The sequence below is a fragment of the Sebastes umbrosus genome, chromosome 24 (assembly GCF_015220745.1).
Source record: "Sebastes umbrosus isolate fSebUmb1 chromosome 24, fSebUmb1.pri, whole genome shotgun sequence".
Lineage (NCBI taxonomy): Eukaryota > Metazoa > Chordata > Actinopteri > Perciformes > Sebastidae > Sebastes > Sebastes umbrosus.
Window position 1 is genome coordinate 100,840 of NC_051292.1, and position 18,552 is coordinate 119,391.

General features: G+C 37.2%; 2 protein-coding genes across 4 annotated transcripts in view; one reads left to right on the forward strand and one right to left on the reverse strand.

Annotated features, from left to right (window-relative positions):
* Nucleotides 1–1,055: 1,055 nt before the first annotated feature.
* LOC119483738 (IQ calmodulin-binding motif-containing protein 1-like) lies at nucleotides 1,056–7,284 on the reverse strand. 2 transcript variants are annotated; one of them, XM_037762139.1, is made up of 11 exons: nucleotides 7,128–7,271; nucleotides 6,655–6,784; nucleotides 6,457–6,572; nucleotides 5,074–5,242; nucleotides 3,395–3,512; nucleotides 3,227–3,302; nucleotides 3,040–3,139; nucleotides 1,709–1,881; nucleotides 1,522–1,625; nucleotides 1,277–1,395; nucleotides 1,056–1,179 (listed from the first exon to the last, which is right to left on the reverse strand). In XM_037762139.1, the coding sequence occupies exons 3-11, from the start codon at nucleotides 6,569–6,571 to the stop codon at nucleotides 1,086–1,088; spliced, it is 1,068 nt and encodes a 355-aa protein (XP_037618067.1). In that variant the 5' UTR covers nucleotide 6,572; nucleotides 6,655–6,784; nucleotides 7,128–7,271; the 3' UTR covers nucleotides 1,056–1,085. The 2 variants fall into 2 exon arrangements, with proteins under 2 accessions (XP_037618067.1, XP_037618066.1); XM_037762138.1 differs by lacking the exon at nucleotides 6,655–6,784 and having other exon boundaries at nucleotides 7,128–7,284.
* Nucleotides 7,285–9,873: 2,589 nt separating this feature from the next.
* LOC119483730 (kalirin-like) overlaps nucleotides 9,874–18,552 on the forward strand; it is a 43,940-nt gene continuing 35,261 nt past the window's right edge. For both annotated transcript variants that reach the window (XM_037762126.1, XM_037762127.1), the window contains exons 1-5: nucleotides 9,874–10,222; nucleotides 17,400–17,474; nucleotides 17,551–17,665; nucleotides 17,757–17,949; nucleotides 18,282–18,505. In XM_037762126.1, coding sequence (XP_037618054.1) covers nucleotides 10,159–10,222; nucleotides 17,400–17,474; nucleotides 17,551–17,665; nucleotides 17,757–17,949; nucleotides 18,282–18,505 — 671 coding nt within the window. In that variant the 5' untranslated portion in view covers nucleotides 9,874–10,158. The remainder of the gene's footprint in view (nucleotides 10,223–17,399; nucleotides 17,475–17,550; nucleotides 17,666–17,756; nucleotides 17,950–18,281; nucleotides 18,506–18,552) is intronic.

The following is an 18,552-nucleotide window of genomic DNA, read 5'->3' on the forward strand; positions in this document are numbered from 1 at the left end:
TGCAAACACACACATAAAAACACCATCAACCAAACTCTCTTCGTATTTAAGAGCGTGCATCGGCGTCAGGGTCTTAAATTACAGGAATTAATTTAAATACACTCATTTTAAAATAATAAAATAGCTTAAAAAAAATAAACTAGAATAATTTAACATATTAAAAATATTTTTTTAAATGAAGAATATTAAAAATATATATATTCAAAATAGTCCATTTAAAATACAAAAATATTTTCAAATATATAATTAATATATTATACAAATAGATTCAATTTAAATATAATAGAAATTTAAATAAAATACTGTTAATTTAAAACAATAAAAATGTAAACCTTTGTTAAAAAAATAATGACAAATTCAAAACACTAAAACACATTTAAAAAAAATATTTTTTGATATTCTAAATAAATCAAAACACTGTAAAATACTAAAAATGTTTTTCCATTTTTATTAAATATTTTATTATTTTTTTGTATTTATTATTATACATTTTTTTCTCAAATTATTTAGAAAATAATAAAACAGATTAAAAAAACTAAATTTTTAAAAATCAAATAATTCAACATATTAAAAATATATATTTTTTTAAAAGTAGAATGTTAAAAAATTAATTTATTCAAAATAGTCAATTTAAAATACAAACATATTTTCAAATAAATTAATATATTTTTACAAATATTTTATTATTATTTTTTTAAAATGATTTAGAAAAATTATAATTAATCTTTTTTTTTATCGTTTAAATTAAAATATAATAGATTCAAAGAAATTTAAATAGTTTAAAATACGGTTCATTTTAAAATACTGTATAAAATATTTAAAAAATGTAAACCTATGTTCAAAAATATGACGAGTCTGGTTGGCCCCCAACCAGACTCCATACACATTCCTGCGTATTTAAGAAACAGTGTTGTAAAGTGAGACGGTACCAGGAGGAAGCAGCTGCAGCAGTTGTCTCTGTCTCTGGTGGAACTCCCTCCTCGCCTGCTGACGCCTCACACACACCTAAAACACACAACACACACACACACACACACACGCACACACACACACATATTACTACACTACTAGTACCCATCAGTACACTAACAGTACTGCAGTATGACTCTCACCTGATACTTCAGCTCCTCCTCCCACTGCTGCACCTCCTCCTCCTGCTGCTGCTGCCTCCTCCGAGCCCTGACACACACACACACACACACACACACACACACGTGTACTTGTACTTGAGTACTGCACACAAGTACACATTTGAGGTACTTGTACTTGTACTGACCTGTATCTCCTCTGCAGCGCGCTGACCGCTCTGTTCAGGCTCTTCACCCGCCGTCTGGTCCGATACGACCTCCAGGACGCCTGGATCACGCACGCCGCCCGCACACGCTCAGTACACGCCTGCACACGGAGGGGAGGTGTCAGAGGTCAACGGAGACAGGTAGACGGATAGGTAGACAGACAGGTAGACAGACAGGTAGACAGACAGGTAGACGGACAGGTACACAGGTAGACAGGTAGACAGACCTGTGGGTGACTCCTGGTGTCTGATTGGATGAGTGCAATCAGCTGATCCACGTCCTGGTCAAAGCCCCGCCCCCTCCAGTCTTTGTCCAATAGGCTGTCCAGACCTGCAGAGAGACGGAGGTGACCTCTGATCTTTCAGTACATGTGACCCCCAGTAATAAATGTGTCAACAGGTGTGACCTCTGACCTCTGAAGCTGAGGAGGAGGGGCTGCACCCGGAGCTCCTGCTGATTGGCCATGAGGAGGATGAGTCTGACGGAGGCCCCGCCCACCGAGGAGTCAGAGCTGACGGCTAATTGGCCGACGGCCTCGTTGAGCAGCAGCAGGACGCAGTCGTCGCTCAACCCGGACAGGAAGTCCCTGCAATAAAATAATAAAACAGATTAAAAAAATCAAATCATTTTAAAAAATAAAATACTTCAACATATTAAAATTATATTTTTTTTAAATGTAGAATATTAAAAAAAAAAAATTTATTCAAAATAGTCAATTTAAAATACAAACATATTTTCAAATAAATTATTAATATATTTTTACAAACACATTAAATTAAAAAGTAAATAAATTTCAAATAAAATATATTCAAAAATGTAAACCTCTGTTAAAAAAATATGACAAAATCAAAACACTAATTCTTTTTTAAAAAATAGTTTTTTTTATATTTTAAATAAATCAAATCACTGTAAATTTATTTAAAAATGTTTTCCATTTTTATTGAATATTTTATTATTTTATTTTTTTCAAATGATTTAGAAAAAATATAATTATCTATTTTTTTTAATCGGTTAAATTAAAATGTAATAAATTCAAAGAAATTGAAATAGTTTAAAATACGTTACATTTTAAATACTGTATAAAATATTTTTAAAAAATGTTAAAAAATATGACAAATTCAAAACACTAAAACACTTTTAAAAATCTTTTTTTTATGGTTATTTGAAATAAATCAAAACACTATAAAACAATAAAAGTGTTTTCCATTTTTATTAAATATATATATTTTTTTTTTCTAAAATGATTTAGAAAAATTAAGATTGATCTAAATTATTGGTTAAATTAAAATTTAAAATTCTGTTCTATTTTATTGTTATTCCATTAATCCCTTAATTTATTGTTTTTAAGTTGTAAAATGTTATTCTATTTTGTTATTCACTTATTTTATTGTTTTTAAGTTGTATAATTTTATTCTATTTTATTATTATTTTATGAATCATTTATTTTATTGTATTTAAGTTGTATAATTTAAACACTTTAAAATACAGTTCATTTTAAATACTGTATAAAATATTTAAAAAATGTAAACCTACATTAAAAAAAACAAATTACAAATTCAAAACATAAAACACATTTTTTTTAAATACTGTAAATAAATAAAAACATTAATTTTAAAAAATATTTTAAAAAAACAAACTAAAATAATTTAGAATAGTGTAATATTATAATATCACTAACTAAAAACACTAGGGTAAATTAGAACTGCCAAAAAGCCCGGTGAAAAGGTGTCGGTGCAGCTGTTACCTGCTGGCTGAGCAGGTTTGAATCCACATCTGGACACAGAGCAGAGACACACTGGCGTCGTCACACATCTGGATCCGCTCGTAGTGGACACAGCTGAGGACTGGAGAGACGGGTGGAGAGAGACCGTCAGGTGGAGCAGCAGATCAATAAGTGATAAACTGATCAGTGATGAGCGGAGGTGACCGACCCTGAGAGGTGAGCTGAGTGTGAGCTCTGAGCAGCCAGCCGACGGACTCCATCAGCCTCCTGAACACAGTCACACACTGACACACACACACACACACACACACACACACACAGGTATTTATACAATTCATCATTATTAACTAGAGGTTTGGTTGATGCAGCGTCTCACCTCAGCCCGCCTCATCAGCTGACTGGCCAATGACAGGAGGCCGTCCACGACTGACGGCAGAAACAGCTTATGAAAGGCCGGCGAGTCTTTACCAGGTTCAACCCCCACACAGCAGGAACTGGACACACGGACAGACACACAGACAGACACACAGACAGACACACAGACAGACACACAGACAGACAGACAGACAGGTGTGAATGTCTTCAGACACATGCAAAACCTCAACTGAAAAAGTGTGAATTCTAGCCAGAAAGAGCTGTTCGATTTATTTATTTGTGTTTATTTAATTTAAAATATAAAACATCTTAAATATCCTAAAAAAAAAATTACAGTAATTAATTGAAAGACTGAATAATAAAATAGCTTTAATAAGCTTTTAAAAAATAGAATAATTTAACATATTAAAAATATATTTTTTTAATTTCTAGAATATCAAAAGAGACATTTGAAAATACAAATGCATTTTCAAATATATAATTAATATATTATTAAAAATATATTATATTAAAATTTAAATAAAATACTGTTCATTTAAAATACTGAAAAATATTTTCAAAAATGTAAACCTTTGATAAAAAAAATATGACAAATTCAAAACCCTAAAACACATTTAAATTTATTTTTTATATATCTGAAATTAATCAAAACACTGTTAATAAAAACATATTTCCATTCATTTTCATTAAATATTAAAAAAAATAAAATGAAAAAAATACAATTCATATTTTTTAAATTGATCATAGATTTAAAGAAATGTAAATAGTTTAAAATACTTTTCATTTAAAATGCTGAAAAATATTTTCAAAAATGTAAACCTTTATTAAAAAATATGACAAATTCAAAACACTAAAACATTATTATTAATAGATATTTTTTGTATATCTGAAATAAATCAAAACAGTTTAATAAATAAAGCATTTTCCATTTTTATTAAATATTTTCATCAAAAATCTAAAATGATTTAGATTACTGTAAAGTTAAAATATGACTAACTAAAAAGAGTAGAAATAATAAAAATATTTTTAAAAAATGAAAATGAAATAAAATACTGGAGATTTTTAAATACAAAACCATCTTTTATTTATTAAAAGAATATTAAAAATAAAGTAAATAACAACACATATTTTAAATACGTGAAGACACTATAAATAAAGAAAGAACATTTTATTTTTCTTATATTTTTAAAAAAACTAAGATGATTTAGAATATTATAATTTTAAAATCTCACTAACTAAAAAGAGTAGAAATATTAAAACATATAAAAAAAATGAATGAATTAGAATTATTTTATAAAAGAATTGATTTATTAAAAGAAAATTAAAAATTAAATAAAAAAAATAAAAACATACATTTTTGGATATATATTTTAAATACGTCAAAACACTATAAATAAAGAAAAAAACATTTTCCTTTTTTTTTAAATATTCTTTAAAAATCTAAAATGATTTAAAATACTATGATTTTAAATTAAAAAAAGATACAAATAAAAAAATATTAAAAAATGAATGAATTAAAATTCTGGAGATATTTAAATATAAAACCACATTTTTTTTATTAAAAGAAAATTAAAAAATAAAAAATAAATTAAGTTTGTGACAATTTTTAAATACAAAAAAAAATAAAAAGTCAAATTTAAACACAGAGTGAATTAGTGAGAGAGTTCCAGTGAGACGTACCTGGTGAGCTGGGCGAGCGTGGCGGCGGCGCCCCAGTTGCCCCGCAGCCTTCTGGGATCCAGAGAGAGGAGGCGGACGCAGTGATTGAGGACGCCGCTCAGGTACAACCGAGACTTGACCGCAGTCAACACGCTGCTGTCCGTCTGCAGCGCCGCCATGTTCAGAACCTCTGACGGACGGACACAAGGACACATTAACACATCTATTACATCTATTACATACAATAAAACATGTTATCTGCAGCACTAAAGGACACATGTAGACAGGTGTAGACAGGTGCAGACAGATGCAGACAGATGTCGACAGGTGCAGACAGATGCAGACAGGTGTAGACAGATGCAGACAGATGTCGACAGGTGCAGACAGATGCAGACAGGTGTAGACAGATGCAGACAGGTGTAGACAGATGCAGACAGATGCAGACAGATGTAGACAGGTGTAGACAGGTGCAGACAGATGCAGACAGATGTCGACAGGTGCAGACAGATGCAGACAGGTGTAGACAGATGCAGACAGGTGTAGACAGATGCAGACAGATGCAGACAGATGTAGACAGGTGCAGAGAGATGCAGACAGATGCAGACAGATGCAGACAGGTGTAGACAGATGCAGACAGGTGCAGACAGGTGTAGACAGGTGCAGACAGATGTAGACAGATGCAGACAGGTGTAGACAGATGCAGACAGGTGCAGAGAGATGCAGACAGATGCAGACAGGTGTAGACAGATGCAGACAGATGTAGACAGATGCAGACAGGTGTAGACAGGTGCAGACAGGTGTAGACAGATGCAGACAGGTGTAGACAGATGTAGACAGGTGCAGACAGGTGTAGTCAGGTGTAGACAGGTGCAGACAGGTGTAGTCAGGTGTAGACAGGTGCAGACAGGTGCAGACAGGTGTACACAGGTGGAGACAGGTGCAGACAGATGGAGACAGGTGTAGACGGGTGTAGACGGGTGCAGACGGGTGCAGACAGGTGTAGACAGATGCAGAGAGGTGTAGACAGATGCAGACAGGTGTAGACAGGTGTAGACAGATGCAGACAGATGTAGACAGGTGTAGACAGATGCAGACAGGTGTAGACAGATGCAGACAGACGTAGACAGGTGTAGACAGATGCAGACAGGTGTAGACAGATGTAGACAGCTGCAGACAGGTGTAGACAGATGTAGACAGGTGTAGACAGGTGTAGACAGATGCAGACAGGTGTAGACAGATGTAGACAGATGCAGACAGGTGTAGACAGGTGTAGACAGATGCAGACAGACGTAGACAGGTGTAGACAGATGCAGACAGGTGTAGACAGATGTAGACAGATGCAGACAGGTGTAGACAGATGTAGACAGGTGCAGAGAGATGCAGACAGATGCAGACAGGTCTCACTGTTTAACCCGTTGTTCAGCAAGCTGACTCTCTGCTCCGGGTTCAGGTCTTCCTCCTCCAGCTGCCTCTTCAGCTCCTCCACCACAGCTCCCTCCTCCTCCAGCTCCAGCTCCATCCTTTAAAGAGATTAATGCCTCACTTACTATAAAAACAATAATATACAACACACATATTATTCTGCAGAATGACTTCTTTTACTTGTGGTACTTGAAAGCCTCTGAACTCCCACACAGGTGTTTTCATTTAATCTGTCTGATTGGACTTCTGCTCAGGACTGAGTGGAACTTAATCCATAAGAATTCCCTCGGTGAAAATCAAACACACCAGACTCCATTCAAAAATCACACAATTTAAGCAACATTACTCCATACGTAGCTCCTCTATGAACACCACACACCAGACTTAGTTAAGAAATTACACAATTTAAGCAACAATAATCCATAAATGTCCCTTTCCTATGAACTACACACACCAGACTTAGTAAAGAAACTACACAATATAAACAACAATAATCCATAAGTAGCTCCTCTGTGAAAATCACACACACCAGACTCCATTCAAAAAACACACGATTTAAGCAACACTATTCCATTAAGCTCCCTTTCTGTGTTCAAACCATTTATCTGTGTGTGTAAAGGTGTGTAAAGGTGTGTGTGTGTGTTACACCTCACCTGTCAGTATTTGGTGGATTCTTGTTCCCTCTAGGAGTCACAGAATATCAGCTGCTAGCTGCTAGCTGTTAGCTGCTAGCTGCTAGCTGTTAGCATGCAGACGCTGCTCTCGTTTCTACGGTAACATGACGTCATCACGCTGGCAGCACGCAAACCCCCCCTCTGCACCAAAGTGGAGCGGATCAATGGAGAAATAAATAATGAAATACATTAATTAAATAAATTAATGATATAAAGTAAGTAAGTAAATAAGTAAATAAATAAATAAATAATTAATTAATTCATACATAAATGAATGAATGAATGAATTAATACATAAATTAATAAATAAATACATTAATGAATACATTAATTAATTAATTCATACATAAATTAATAAATAAATTAATAAATACATTAATTCATTAATTAATACATAGATTAATTAATTATTGAATACATAAATGAATGAATGAATTAATAGATAAATGAATGAATTAATTAATACATGAATTAATTAATACGTAAATTAATGAATAAATAAATTAATACATAAATGAATAAATAAATGAATGAATACATAAATTAATAAATTAATGAATACATAAATTAATGAATACATAAATGAATGAATGAATTAATACATTAATGAATGAATTAATCAATACATTAATTGATTAATTAATACGTAAATGAATGAATAAATTAATTAATACATAAATGAATAAATAAATTCATTCATTCATTAATAACGAAATAAATAAATACATTTTCAATTCAAAATAGCTTTTTTTTCAAAACAAACAATCTGCCTTGTTTTCAGCATTTTATGAACAATAAAAGAAAATACTATGCATACTAACAAATATCCAGTATTGTACCAATACAAGCATATCTAGCATATTTACAAATTAATAATATGAAAATGATTCAAAATAATTAAATTAACTCCCATAACATAAATGGTGAAATGATAATATTATTAAATAATTCAAATCCTGTGTTCCAGTGTTGTTCCTGTGTACAGGACACCGTGTGTTCATTAAGCCTCTGGGTGGCGCTGTCCGTTCATTCATTCATTCATTCATTCATTCATTCATTCATTCATTCATTTATTCATTCAGCTCTGCAGCTTTTCACTGCTGTCTTAAAATATTTAATTAATAAAATATTACAGTTATTAATATATGTGTTCAGTATTTTATTATTAATGACGATTCTTAGAATAAAATAAAACTTATAGCTCATTATTTTTCTTACTTAAACTTTTACTATATTTAATCTCTAATAAATTAAACATTTTTGTATCTGTTTAAATATATATAATTTTCTGAAGGATAATGTTTTGAATGGAATGTGCTACATAAATCAGGTTCTAATCTTGTTATTATAAGATCATTTTTATTTCATTTTATTGTGGTATTCTTCTTTTTCTTATTAGTTTATTTTGATACATTTATAAATATTATTATCATCCTCTTTGTTGGCCTTTGTTATTGTGTCAGTGTGTCAGGTATTAAAGATCTGTTTTATTTGGAATAAAACACTATATGATATATACATTTATGACTATAATATAATATAAAATAACATCATATAATCTAATTATATAATATAATAAAATTATTTATAAAATTATATATAATAAAATCATAAAAAATAAAAAAATATAATAAATTATAAAGTAGTAACAGAAAAAATATAAAGTAAAATAAAACAATATAACAGAAAAAAATAAAATATAACGTGAAACATGAAACCGAAAAATAATATGATATAAATTAAAATATGACATATAAAATTATACAATATAAAATAAAAAGATATAACAAAAAGATTATATAATATAAAATAAAAAATATATTACAGCAAAAATAATATATTATAAAATAATAAAACAGAAAAACATAATATAAAATAAAATAATATAACAGTAAAAAGAATTTAATATAAAATAATATAACAAAAAAAATTATATAAAATAAAATAATAAAACAGAAGAAAAATATATAATATAAAATAATATAACAGTAAAAATAATATAATATAAAATAATATGATATAAAATATTATAACAGAAAAATTATATAATAAAAAATAAAACAATAAAACAGTAAAAATAATATAATATAAAATAATATAACAGTAAAAATAATATAAAATAAAATAATATAACAGTAAAAATAATATAATATAAAATAATATAATGTAAAATATTATAATATAAAATATTGTAACAGTAAAAATAATATAAAATAAAATAATATAACAGTACAAATAATATAATATAAAATGATATAATATAAAATATTAACAGAAAAATGATATAAAATAACATAAAATAATATAACAGCGAAAATAATATAATATAAAAATATATAATATAAAATAATATAATGTAAAATATTATAAAATAATATAAAATAATATAATGTAAAATAATATAATATAAAATATTATAAAATAATATAAAATAATATAATGTAAAATAATATAATATAAAATATTATAAAATAATATAATGTAAAATAATATAATATAAAATATTATAACAGTAAAAATGATATAATATAAAATAAAGTAATATGGTTTAATATAATAAATGAGAAAGAATAATATAATGACAGTAGACTAGAATAAGTGATAACGGGACCGTTAGTAGTAACGGAGAGAGGCGGGTCGTGTGTGTGAGTGTGTGAGTGTGTTAACCGGTGCAGCAGCTGCTGCAGCTCTCTCTCTCTCTCTCTCTCCCTCTCTCTCTCTCCCTCTCTCTCTCCGGTGCGCCTGCGTGCTGAGACGCACCGAGAGACCGACCGTCCGCTGCCTGGACCGGGACCGGGCGGGAGGAGACACACACACACACACAGGAGGAGGAGGAGGAGGAGGAGAGAGGAAGAGGAGGAGGATGCACCACTAACGGTTCCGACCCCATCTGATGTAAACCTGCAGGGATGGACGGGTAGGGACCGGAGCGGAGCGGCCCACGGTACAGAACGGAGGAGAGAGGAAGAGGAAGAGGAGGAGGAGGAGGAGGAAGAGGAGGAGGAGGAGGATGGAGAGGATGAATTCGGTGGATGGAGGAGGTGAAGCGGGCCCGGACGGCCTGGCGACGGCAGGTAGGGTGTGTGTGCGTGCGCGTGCGCGTGCACGAATGCGCGTGCGTGTGTGTAGTAGGAGCTGCTGTCGCCATGATGCCTCCACATCCGCCCATTGACTCACACAGTGTGTGTGTGTGTGTGTGTGTGTGTGTGTCAGCATCCCTCTGTCCACTGGGGTGTGTGCGTGCGCGTGCGAGGAGTGTGTGTGTGTGTGTGTATTGGGGGGGGGGTGTGTATGTGGATGGAGGGTCCTACCGAGGAGGATTGTGGGTATAGGCCTGTGCCTGGTTATTAGTGTGTGTGTGATGTAATGTAAAGGTGTAGCAGCTGATAGGTAACATCTATATGAGCTGTTTCATGTTCCATTCACTACAATACCAGCAGTACCAGTAGTACCAGCAGTACCAGTAGTACCAGCAGTACCAGCAGTACCAGTAGTACCAGCAGTACCAGTAGTACCAGTACTACCAGCAGTACCAGCAGTACCAGCAGTACCAGCAGTACCAGCAGTACCAGTAGTACCAGCAGTACCAGTACTACCAGCAGTACCAGCAGTACCAGCAGTACCAGCAGCACCAGCAGTACCAGTAGTACCAGCAGTACCAGCAGTACCAGTACTACCAGCAGTACCAGTAGTACCAGCAGTACCAGCAGTACCAGCAGCACCAGTAGTACCAGCAGTACCAGCAGTACCAGTACTACCAGCAGTACCAGTAGTACCAGCAGTACCAGTAGTACCAGCAGTACCAGTACTACCAGCAGTACCAGCAGTACCAGTAGTACCAGCAGTACCAGCAGTACCAGCAGCACCAGTAGTACCAGCAGTACCAGCAGTACCAGTACTACCAGCAGTACCAGTAGTACCAGCAGTACCAGTAGTACCAGCAGTACCAGCAGTACCAGTACTACCAGCAGTACCAGTAGTACCAGCAGTACCAGTACTACCAGCGGTACCAGCAGTACCAGCGGTACCAGCAGGACCAGCAGTACCAGTACTACCAGCAGTACCAGTAGTACCAGCAGTACCAGTACTACCAGCGGTACCAGCAGTACCAGCGGTACCAGCAGGACCAGCAGTACCAGCAGCACCAGCAGCACCAGCAGTACCAGCAGTACTATTAGGAGTATTAGGAGTATTAATACACCAGGATGCTTTCTGATTGGCTGGCAGGCGTCAATTAAAATCATATATGCAGGATAGGTCAACCACCGGCATAATTAAAAGGCATATTATAGTATGAAGCAGCTGGAGGGCTTTTATTGTGAAGGAGCTGGAGACATTTTACTGTGAAGTAGTTACAGAGATTTTACTATAAAGCATCTGGAGGACTTTTATTGTGGAAAAAAAAGCAGGTTGGGTTTTACTGTGAAGCAGCTGGAGGACTTTTACTTTGAAACAGCAGGTTGGGTTTTACTGTGAAGGAGTTGGAGAGATTTTCCTGCGAAGCATCAACAGGGCTTTTACTATGAAAGATTAGGAGGACTTTTGCTGTTAAGAAGCTCGGGGTTTCACTGAGAAGTAGCTAGAGGGATGTTACTATTAAGCAGCTGTGGGGGCTTTTACTTTGAAACCACAGGCTTGAGTTTACTGTGAAGCAGCTGTTTGGTTTTACTGTGAAGCTGCTGGAGGACTTTTATTGTGAAACAGCAGGTTGGGTTTTACTGTGAAACAGCTGGAGGACTTTTATTGTGAAACAGCAGGTTGGGTTTTATTGTGAAAAGACAGCAGGTTGAGCTTTACTGTGAAAAAACAGCAGGTTGGGTTTTATTGTGAAAGGATAGCAGGTTGGGTTTTATTTTGAAATAACAGCAGGTTAGGTTTAACTATGAAGCAGCTGCAGGTGTTGGGACACATTCGTACTTTTACTTTTGCTTTTGTTGAAGACATCTGGCTCTCGACCTTAACCCCCAGGTAACCATGGCAACAGCACCGATGACTCATGGGAGGTTACTGGTTAAACTGGTGAAACTAACCGAACCCAGTGGGACTGGTTGTTATGGACAGAAGTTTGACACGATGCTTCATAAATCCTACCTAAAAACAAACTGAATGGCAATCAACCCTAGAGCTACATCGCTAGCGTGGCTAACAGCTACCTGGATTAAAAGCTAAATATTGGCTAAACAGCTCAGATCACCAGCCGTGTTGGAGGCTTTGTGGCACTAAACTAAAGCTTTTCTGCAACCACACATGAAGAGACACTGAAATATGTGCTGCGATGCACTAAAGGAACACTGAGGGGCTTTAAAAGACCTGACCCGACAACCTGACAAACATTCTGCTTGTCACAGCGAAAACATCTACGACAAGACGACGATGTGAAGACTAGTGGCGTCTACTCAGAGGAAAAACGGACTTATATGTAGAGAAACATACAACTCAACTAAGTAATTCAGCATGTGTGAAACTGTGAAGCAGCTGAGGGACATTTACTGATTACGGATTGGGAGGTTAGAGGGCTTTTATTGTGAAGGAACTGCAGGGCTTTTACTGTGAAACAGCAGGTTGTGTTTTTCTGTGAAGCATTTGGTAAAATTTTACTGTGAAGGAGCTGGAGGGCTTTTACTGTGAAGGAGCTGGAGGGCTTTTACTGTCAAGGAGCTGGAGGGCTTTTACTGTGAAGGAGCTGGAGGGCTTTTACTGTCAAGGAGCTGGAGGACTTTTACTGTGAAGGAGCTGGAGGGCTTTTACTGTGAAGGAGTCGGAGAGATTTTACTGTGAAGCAGCTGGGGGGCTTTTATTGTGAAAAAGCAGGTTGGCTTTACTGTGAAGTAGCTGCAGGACTTTTACTCTGAAACAGCAAGTCAGGTTTTACTGTGAAGCTGCTACAGGACTTTTACTGTGAAACAGCAGGTTGAGTTTTACTGTGAAAAAACTGCAGATTGGGTTTTACTATGAAAGAGCAGGAGGACTTTTATTGTGAAACAACAGGTTGGGTTTTACTGTGAAGCAGCTGTTTGGCTTTTATTGTGAAGCAGCTGGAGGTCTTTTACTGTGAAAAAACAGCAGGTCAGGTCTTTGGCAACAATATAATGTGACCAGAGTAAACCCAGTCCTAGTTCTAGATATGTTTGTTTTCAAGTATAAAAGTAAAGAACATATATGGTCCTATAAGGTCCTTAAATATTAACGATGTCCTCGTCTCTCAGAGACACGTCGGAGACTCGAAGCTCGGAGGACGCTGCGGTGGAACGTCTTCATTAGCGTTGGTTGCGTAATCGCTGTGATGAGTCCTGACAGACTGACAGCCAGTTCCTCTGAAGGCTTTTCATCTGCAGCTATTTTAGGCCTCAACACTGACTCAGTGTGTGTTGGTGTGTGAGGCGGCGTTATCACAAAGGAAACCCCGTCTACGTCTCCGTGACGGTCACTTTGACTGACAGCTGGTCCGGGATCAGTCAGCTGATCGAGGATCAGTCAGCTGATCGAGGATCAATCAGGCTCCTGTAACGCTGTTTACCACCACCAGCTCATCAGTGACTTTTAGCTTCTGCTCTCTATTAACACCAGGTGAAGCAGCAAGTTGGCTTTTATTGTGAAGCAGCAAGTTGGCTTTTATTGTGAAGCAGCAAGTTGGCTTTTACTTTGAAACACAGGTTGGGTTTTAGAGTGAAGCAGCTGGGGGCTTTTATTGTGAAGCAGCAAGTACGCTTTTATTGTGAAGCAGCATGTTGGCTTTTATTTTGAAGCAGCAAATTGGCTTTTATTGTGAAGCAGCAAGTTGGCTTTTATTGTGAAGCAGCAAATTGGCTTTTATTGTGAAGCAGCGAGTTGGCTTTTATTGTGAAGCAGCAAGTTGGCTTTTATTGTGAAGCAGCAAATTGGCTTTTATTGTGAAGCAGCAAATTGGCTTTTATTGTGAAGCAGCAAATTGGCTTTTATTGTGAAGCAGCAAGTTGGCTTTTATTGTGAAGCAGCAAATTGGCTTTTATTGTGAAGCAGCAAGTTGGCTTTTACTTTGAAACACAGGTTGGGTTTTAGAGTGAAGCAGCTGGGGGCTTTTATTGTGAAGCAGCAAGTACGCTTTTATTGTGAAGCAGCATGTTGGCTTTTATTTTGAAGCAGCAAATTGGCTTTTATTGTGAAGCAGCAAGTTGGCTTTTATTGTGAAGCAGCAAATTGGCTTTTATTGTGAAGCAGCGAGTTGGCTTTTATTGTGAAGCAGCAAGTTGGCTTTTATTGTGAAGCAGCAAATTGGCTTTTATTGTGAAGCAGCAAATTGGCTTTTATTGTGAAGCAGCAAATTGGCTTTTATTGTGAAGCAGCAAGTTGGCTTTTATTGTGAAGCAGCAAATTGGCTTTTATTGTGAAGCAGCGAGTTGGCTTTTATTGTGAAGCAGCATGTTGGCTTTTATTTTGAAGCAGCAAATTGGCTTTTATTGTGAAGCAGCGAGTTGGCTTTTATTTTGAAGCAGCAAATTGGCTTTTATTGTGAAGCAGCATGTTGACTTTTATTGTGAAGCAGCATGTTGGCTTTTATTGTGAAGCAGCATGTTGACTTTTATTGTGAAGCAGCATGTTGGCTTTTATTGTGAAGCAGCATGTTGACTTTTATTGTGAAGCAGCTGGTTGGATTTTACTTTGAAGAGGCTGGAGGACATTTACTGTGAAGGACTGGGAGGGCTTTTACCGTAAAGGTCACGCTGCCCAGCAGGTTCCTGTCCCTGTCTGAGGGACGTTTTCTTATTTCTTGACCTGTTTATGTGTTTATAGCTTGATGTTAAATAGAGTGTCCACCGTCAGCGTCTCCAGAGACACAATTAGTCCAGATTAAACCCTCAATCTGGGTCTGAACCGTCAGTCTGGTCTTTGAGGAGACGGATGGGGTCTGGAGGGAGGATTCGAGGACACTAGTGAAGGAGAAGGAGGACGCCGTTAAGGAGGTAGTGAAGGTTACATAACGGCGTGTCCTTCCTGTTTTTAGGTCCTCTCTCTGAGGGGTTCTCATCGCTGAGCTGCTAACGGGATGCGGTTCGGTTAAAGCCCCTCAGAGTGTGTGAGTGCTGGATTAGCTTCCTCCCGCCGTGCAGGATGATCTGATGCTCGTGCACACACACACACACACACACACACACACACACACACACACACACACTGAGCTCTTTAATTGAGACGTCTATCAGCGGCTCTGCTGACGCCTGATTGGCTGGATGTGGTGGACGGGAGGAAGTAGTGTCTCACTTTGAATATCACATTTAAACTGAAAATAAGGCGTGAAGACGTCTTTGAGAAGAAGTGATGAGTGATGTCAACACAAGTAGTACTGCTGACTGAAGTACTACTGAAGTACTACTGCTGACTGAAGTACTACTGAAGTACTACTGCTGATTGAAGTACTACTGCTGACTGAAGTACTACTGAAGTACTACTGCTGATTGAAGTAGTACTGCTGACTGAAGTACTACTGAAGTACTACTGCTGACTGAAGTACTACTGCTGACTGAAGTACTACTGCTGACTGAAGTACTACTGAAGTACTACTGCTGATTGAAGTAGTACTGCTGACTGAAGTACTACTGAAGTACTACTGCTGATTGAAGTACTACTGCTGACTGAAGTACTACTGAAGTACTACTGCTGATTGAAGTAGTACTGCTGACTGAAGTACTACTGAAGTACTACTGCTGATTGAAGTACTACTGCTGACTGAAGTACTACTGCTGACTGAAGTACTACTGCTGACTGAAGTAGTACTGCTACTAACTTAAGTGCTACAGCTGATAAGGTATTACTACTGCTAACTGAAGCATTACTGTTGCTCACTGACCTACAAAGACCGCTGACTGTTAACTGAAACACCACTAATACTACTAACCAAACTACTGCTGCTAACTTAAGTTCTACTACTGTTGCTAACTGAAACACCACTACTACTACTGCTAACTAAAGTACTACTGTTGCTAACTGAAACATTACTACTACTGCTAACTAAAGTACTACTACTGCTAACTGAAACATTACTACTACTGCTAACTAAAGTACTACTACTGCTAACTGAAACAACACTACTACTGCTAACTAAAGGACTACTGTTACTAACTGAAACATTACTACTACTGCAAACTAAAGGACTACTGTTGCTCACTGAAACATTACTACTACTGCAAACTAAAGGACTACTGTTGCTCACTGAAACATTACTACTACTGCTAACTAAAGTACTACTACTGCTAACTAAAGTACTACTACTGCTAACTGAAACAACACTACTACTGCTAACTAAAGTACTACTGTTATTAACTGAAACACTACTACTGCAAACTAAAGGACTACTGTTGATCACTGAAACATTACTACTACTGCTAACTAAAGTACTACTACTGCTAACTGAAACATTACTACTACTGCTAACTAAAGGACTACTGTTACTAACTGAAACACCACTACTACTGCAAACTAAAGGACTACTGTTGCTCACTGAAACATTACTACTACTGCTAACTAAAGTACTACTACTGCTAACTGAAACAACACTACTACTGCAAACTAAAGGACTACTGTTGATCACTGAAACATTACTACTACTGCTAACTAAAGTACTACTACTGCTAACTGAAACATTACTACTACTGCTAACTAAAGGACTACTGTTACTAACTGAAACACCACTACTACTGCAAACTAAAGGACTACTGTTGCTCACTGAAACATTACTACTACTGCTAACTAAAGTACTACTACTGCTAACTAAAGTACTACTACTGCTAACTGAAACAACACTACTACTGCTAACTAAAGGACTACTGTTACTAACTGAAACACTACTACTGCAAACTAAAGGACTACTGTTGATCACTGAAACATTACTACTACTGCTAACTAAAGTACTACTACTGCTAACTGAAACACTACTACTACTGCTAACCAGAGTACTACTGCTAACTGAAACACTACTACTACTGCTAACCAGAGTACTACTGCTAACTGAAACACTACTACTACTGCTAACCAGAGTACTACTGCTAACTGCTGCTATGTTAAGTGCTACTACTCTTGCTAACTGAAACACTACTGCAGCTAACTTAAGTGTTTTTACAGCGTGGGTCCAGGGCCGGCTTATAGGCCATATAGGCGGTCGCCTAGGGCGCCACCTTCTGGGGGGGGCTGGTCGACTGATTGAGAAGCACTGACTAGAATATACAGACAGAGACGACCACCAGCTGACGGACGTGTCCGTGTGTTCTAACCCGTCAGGTTCTGGTAAAGCCGAGTGCGTCCGGGCCGTCGACGTCCTGACGCCGCTCCGAGAGAAGGTGGCCTTCGTGTCAGGTAGAACACACACCTGCACATTTTAACCCAGGTCGGTCCTGATGTGACCCGGTTTAACGGACTGTGCTTTTTCCAGGTGGACGGGACAAACGCGGCGGACCGATCCTGACCTTCCCTGCCAGGACCAACCACGATCGAATAAAACAGGAAGACCTCAGCCGACTGGTCACCTACCTGGCGACCATACCCAGGTAACGCCGCCTCTCTGTCTGCCTACCTGTCTACCTGTGTCTCAGCAGTGGAACTAAAGACTGTCTGTCCACCTGTCTGTCTGTCCGTCAGCGAGGACGTCCGCGCTCGTGGCTTCACGGTGGTGGTGGACATGCGCGGCAGCAAGTGGGACAGCGTGAAGCCGGTTCTACGGACGCTGCAGGAGTCGTTTTCCTCCAACATCCACACGGCGCTGCTCATCAAACCGGACACCTTCTGGCAGAAACACAAGACCAACCTGGGCAGCGCCAAGCTCAGCTTCGAGGTACAACTGCAGTACTACTACTATTGATAACTATAGTACTACTATTGATACCTAAAGTACTACTACTGATACCTAAAGTACTACGACTGATAACTAAAGTACTACTGATACCTAAAGTACTACGACTGATACCTAAAGTACTACTACTGATACCTAAAGTACTACGACTGATACCTAAAGTACTACGACTGATACCTAAAGTACTACGACTGATACCTAAAGTACTACTACCGATACCTAAAGTACTACTACTGATACCTAAAGTACTACTACCGATACCTAAAGTACTACTACTGATAACTATAGTACTACCTTCCCATCTGTGTCTCCAGACCAGCCTGGTGTCGGTGGAGGGTCTGTCCCGGCTCGTCGACCCCTCCCAGCTGACCGCTGACCTCGGCGGCTCGTTGGAGTACGACCATGTGGAGTGGACCGAGCTGCGTCTGGGTCTGGAGGAGTTCACGGGGGCCGCCACGCAGCTGCTGGCCCAGCTGGAGCAGCTGGAGGCCGGGCTGAACCGCATACCGGAGCCCCTGGACGTGGACGAGGCCCGGAAGTGAGATACCGTATTCAGTAACCGTGAATCTTTGGCTTTCATAAAGA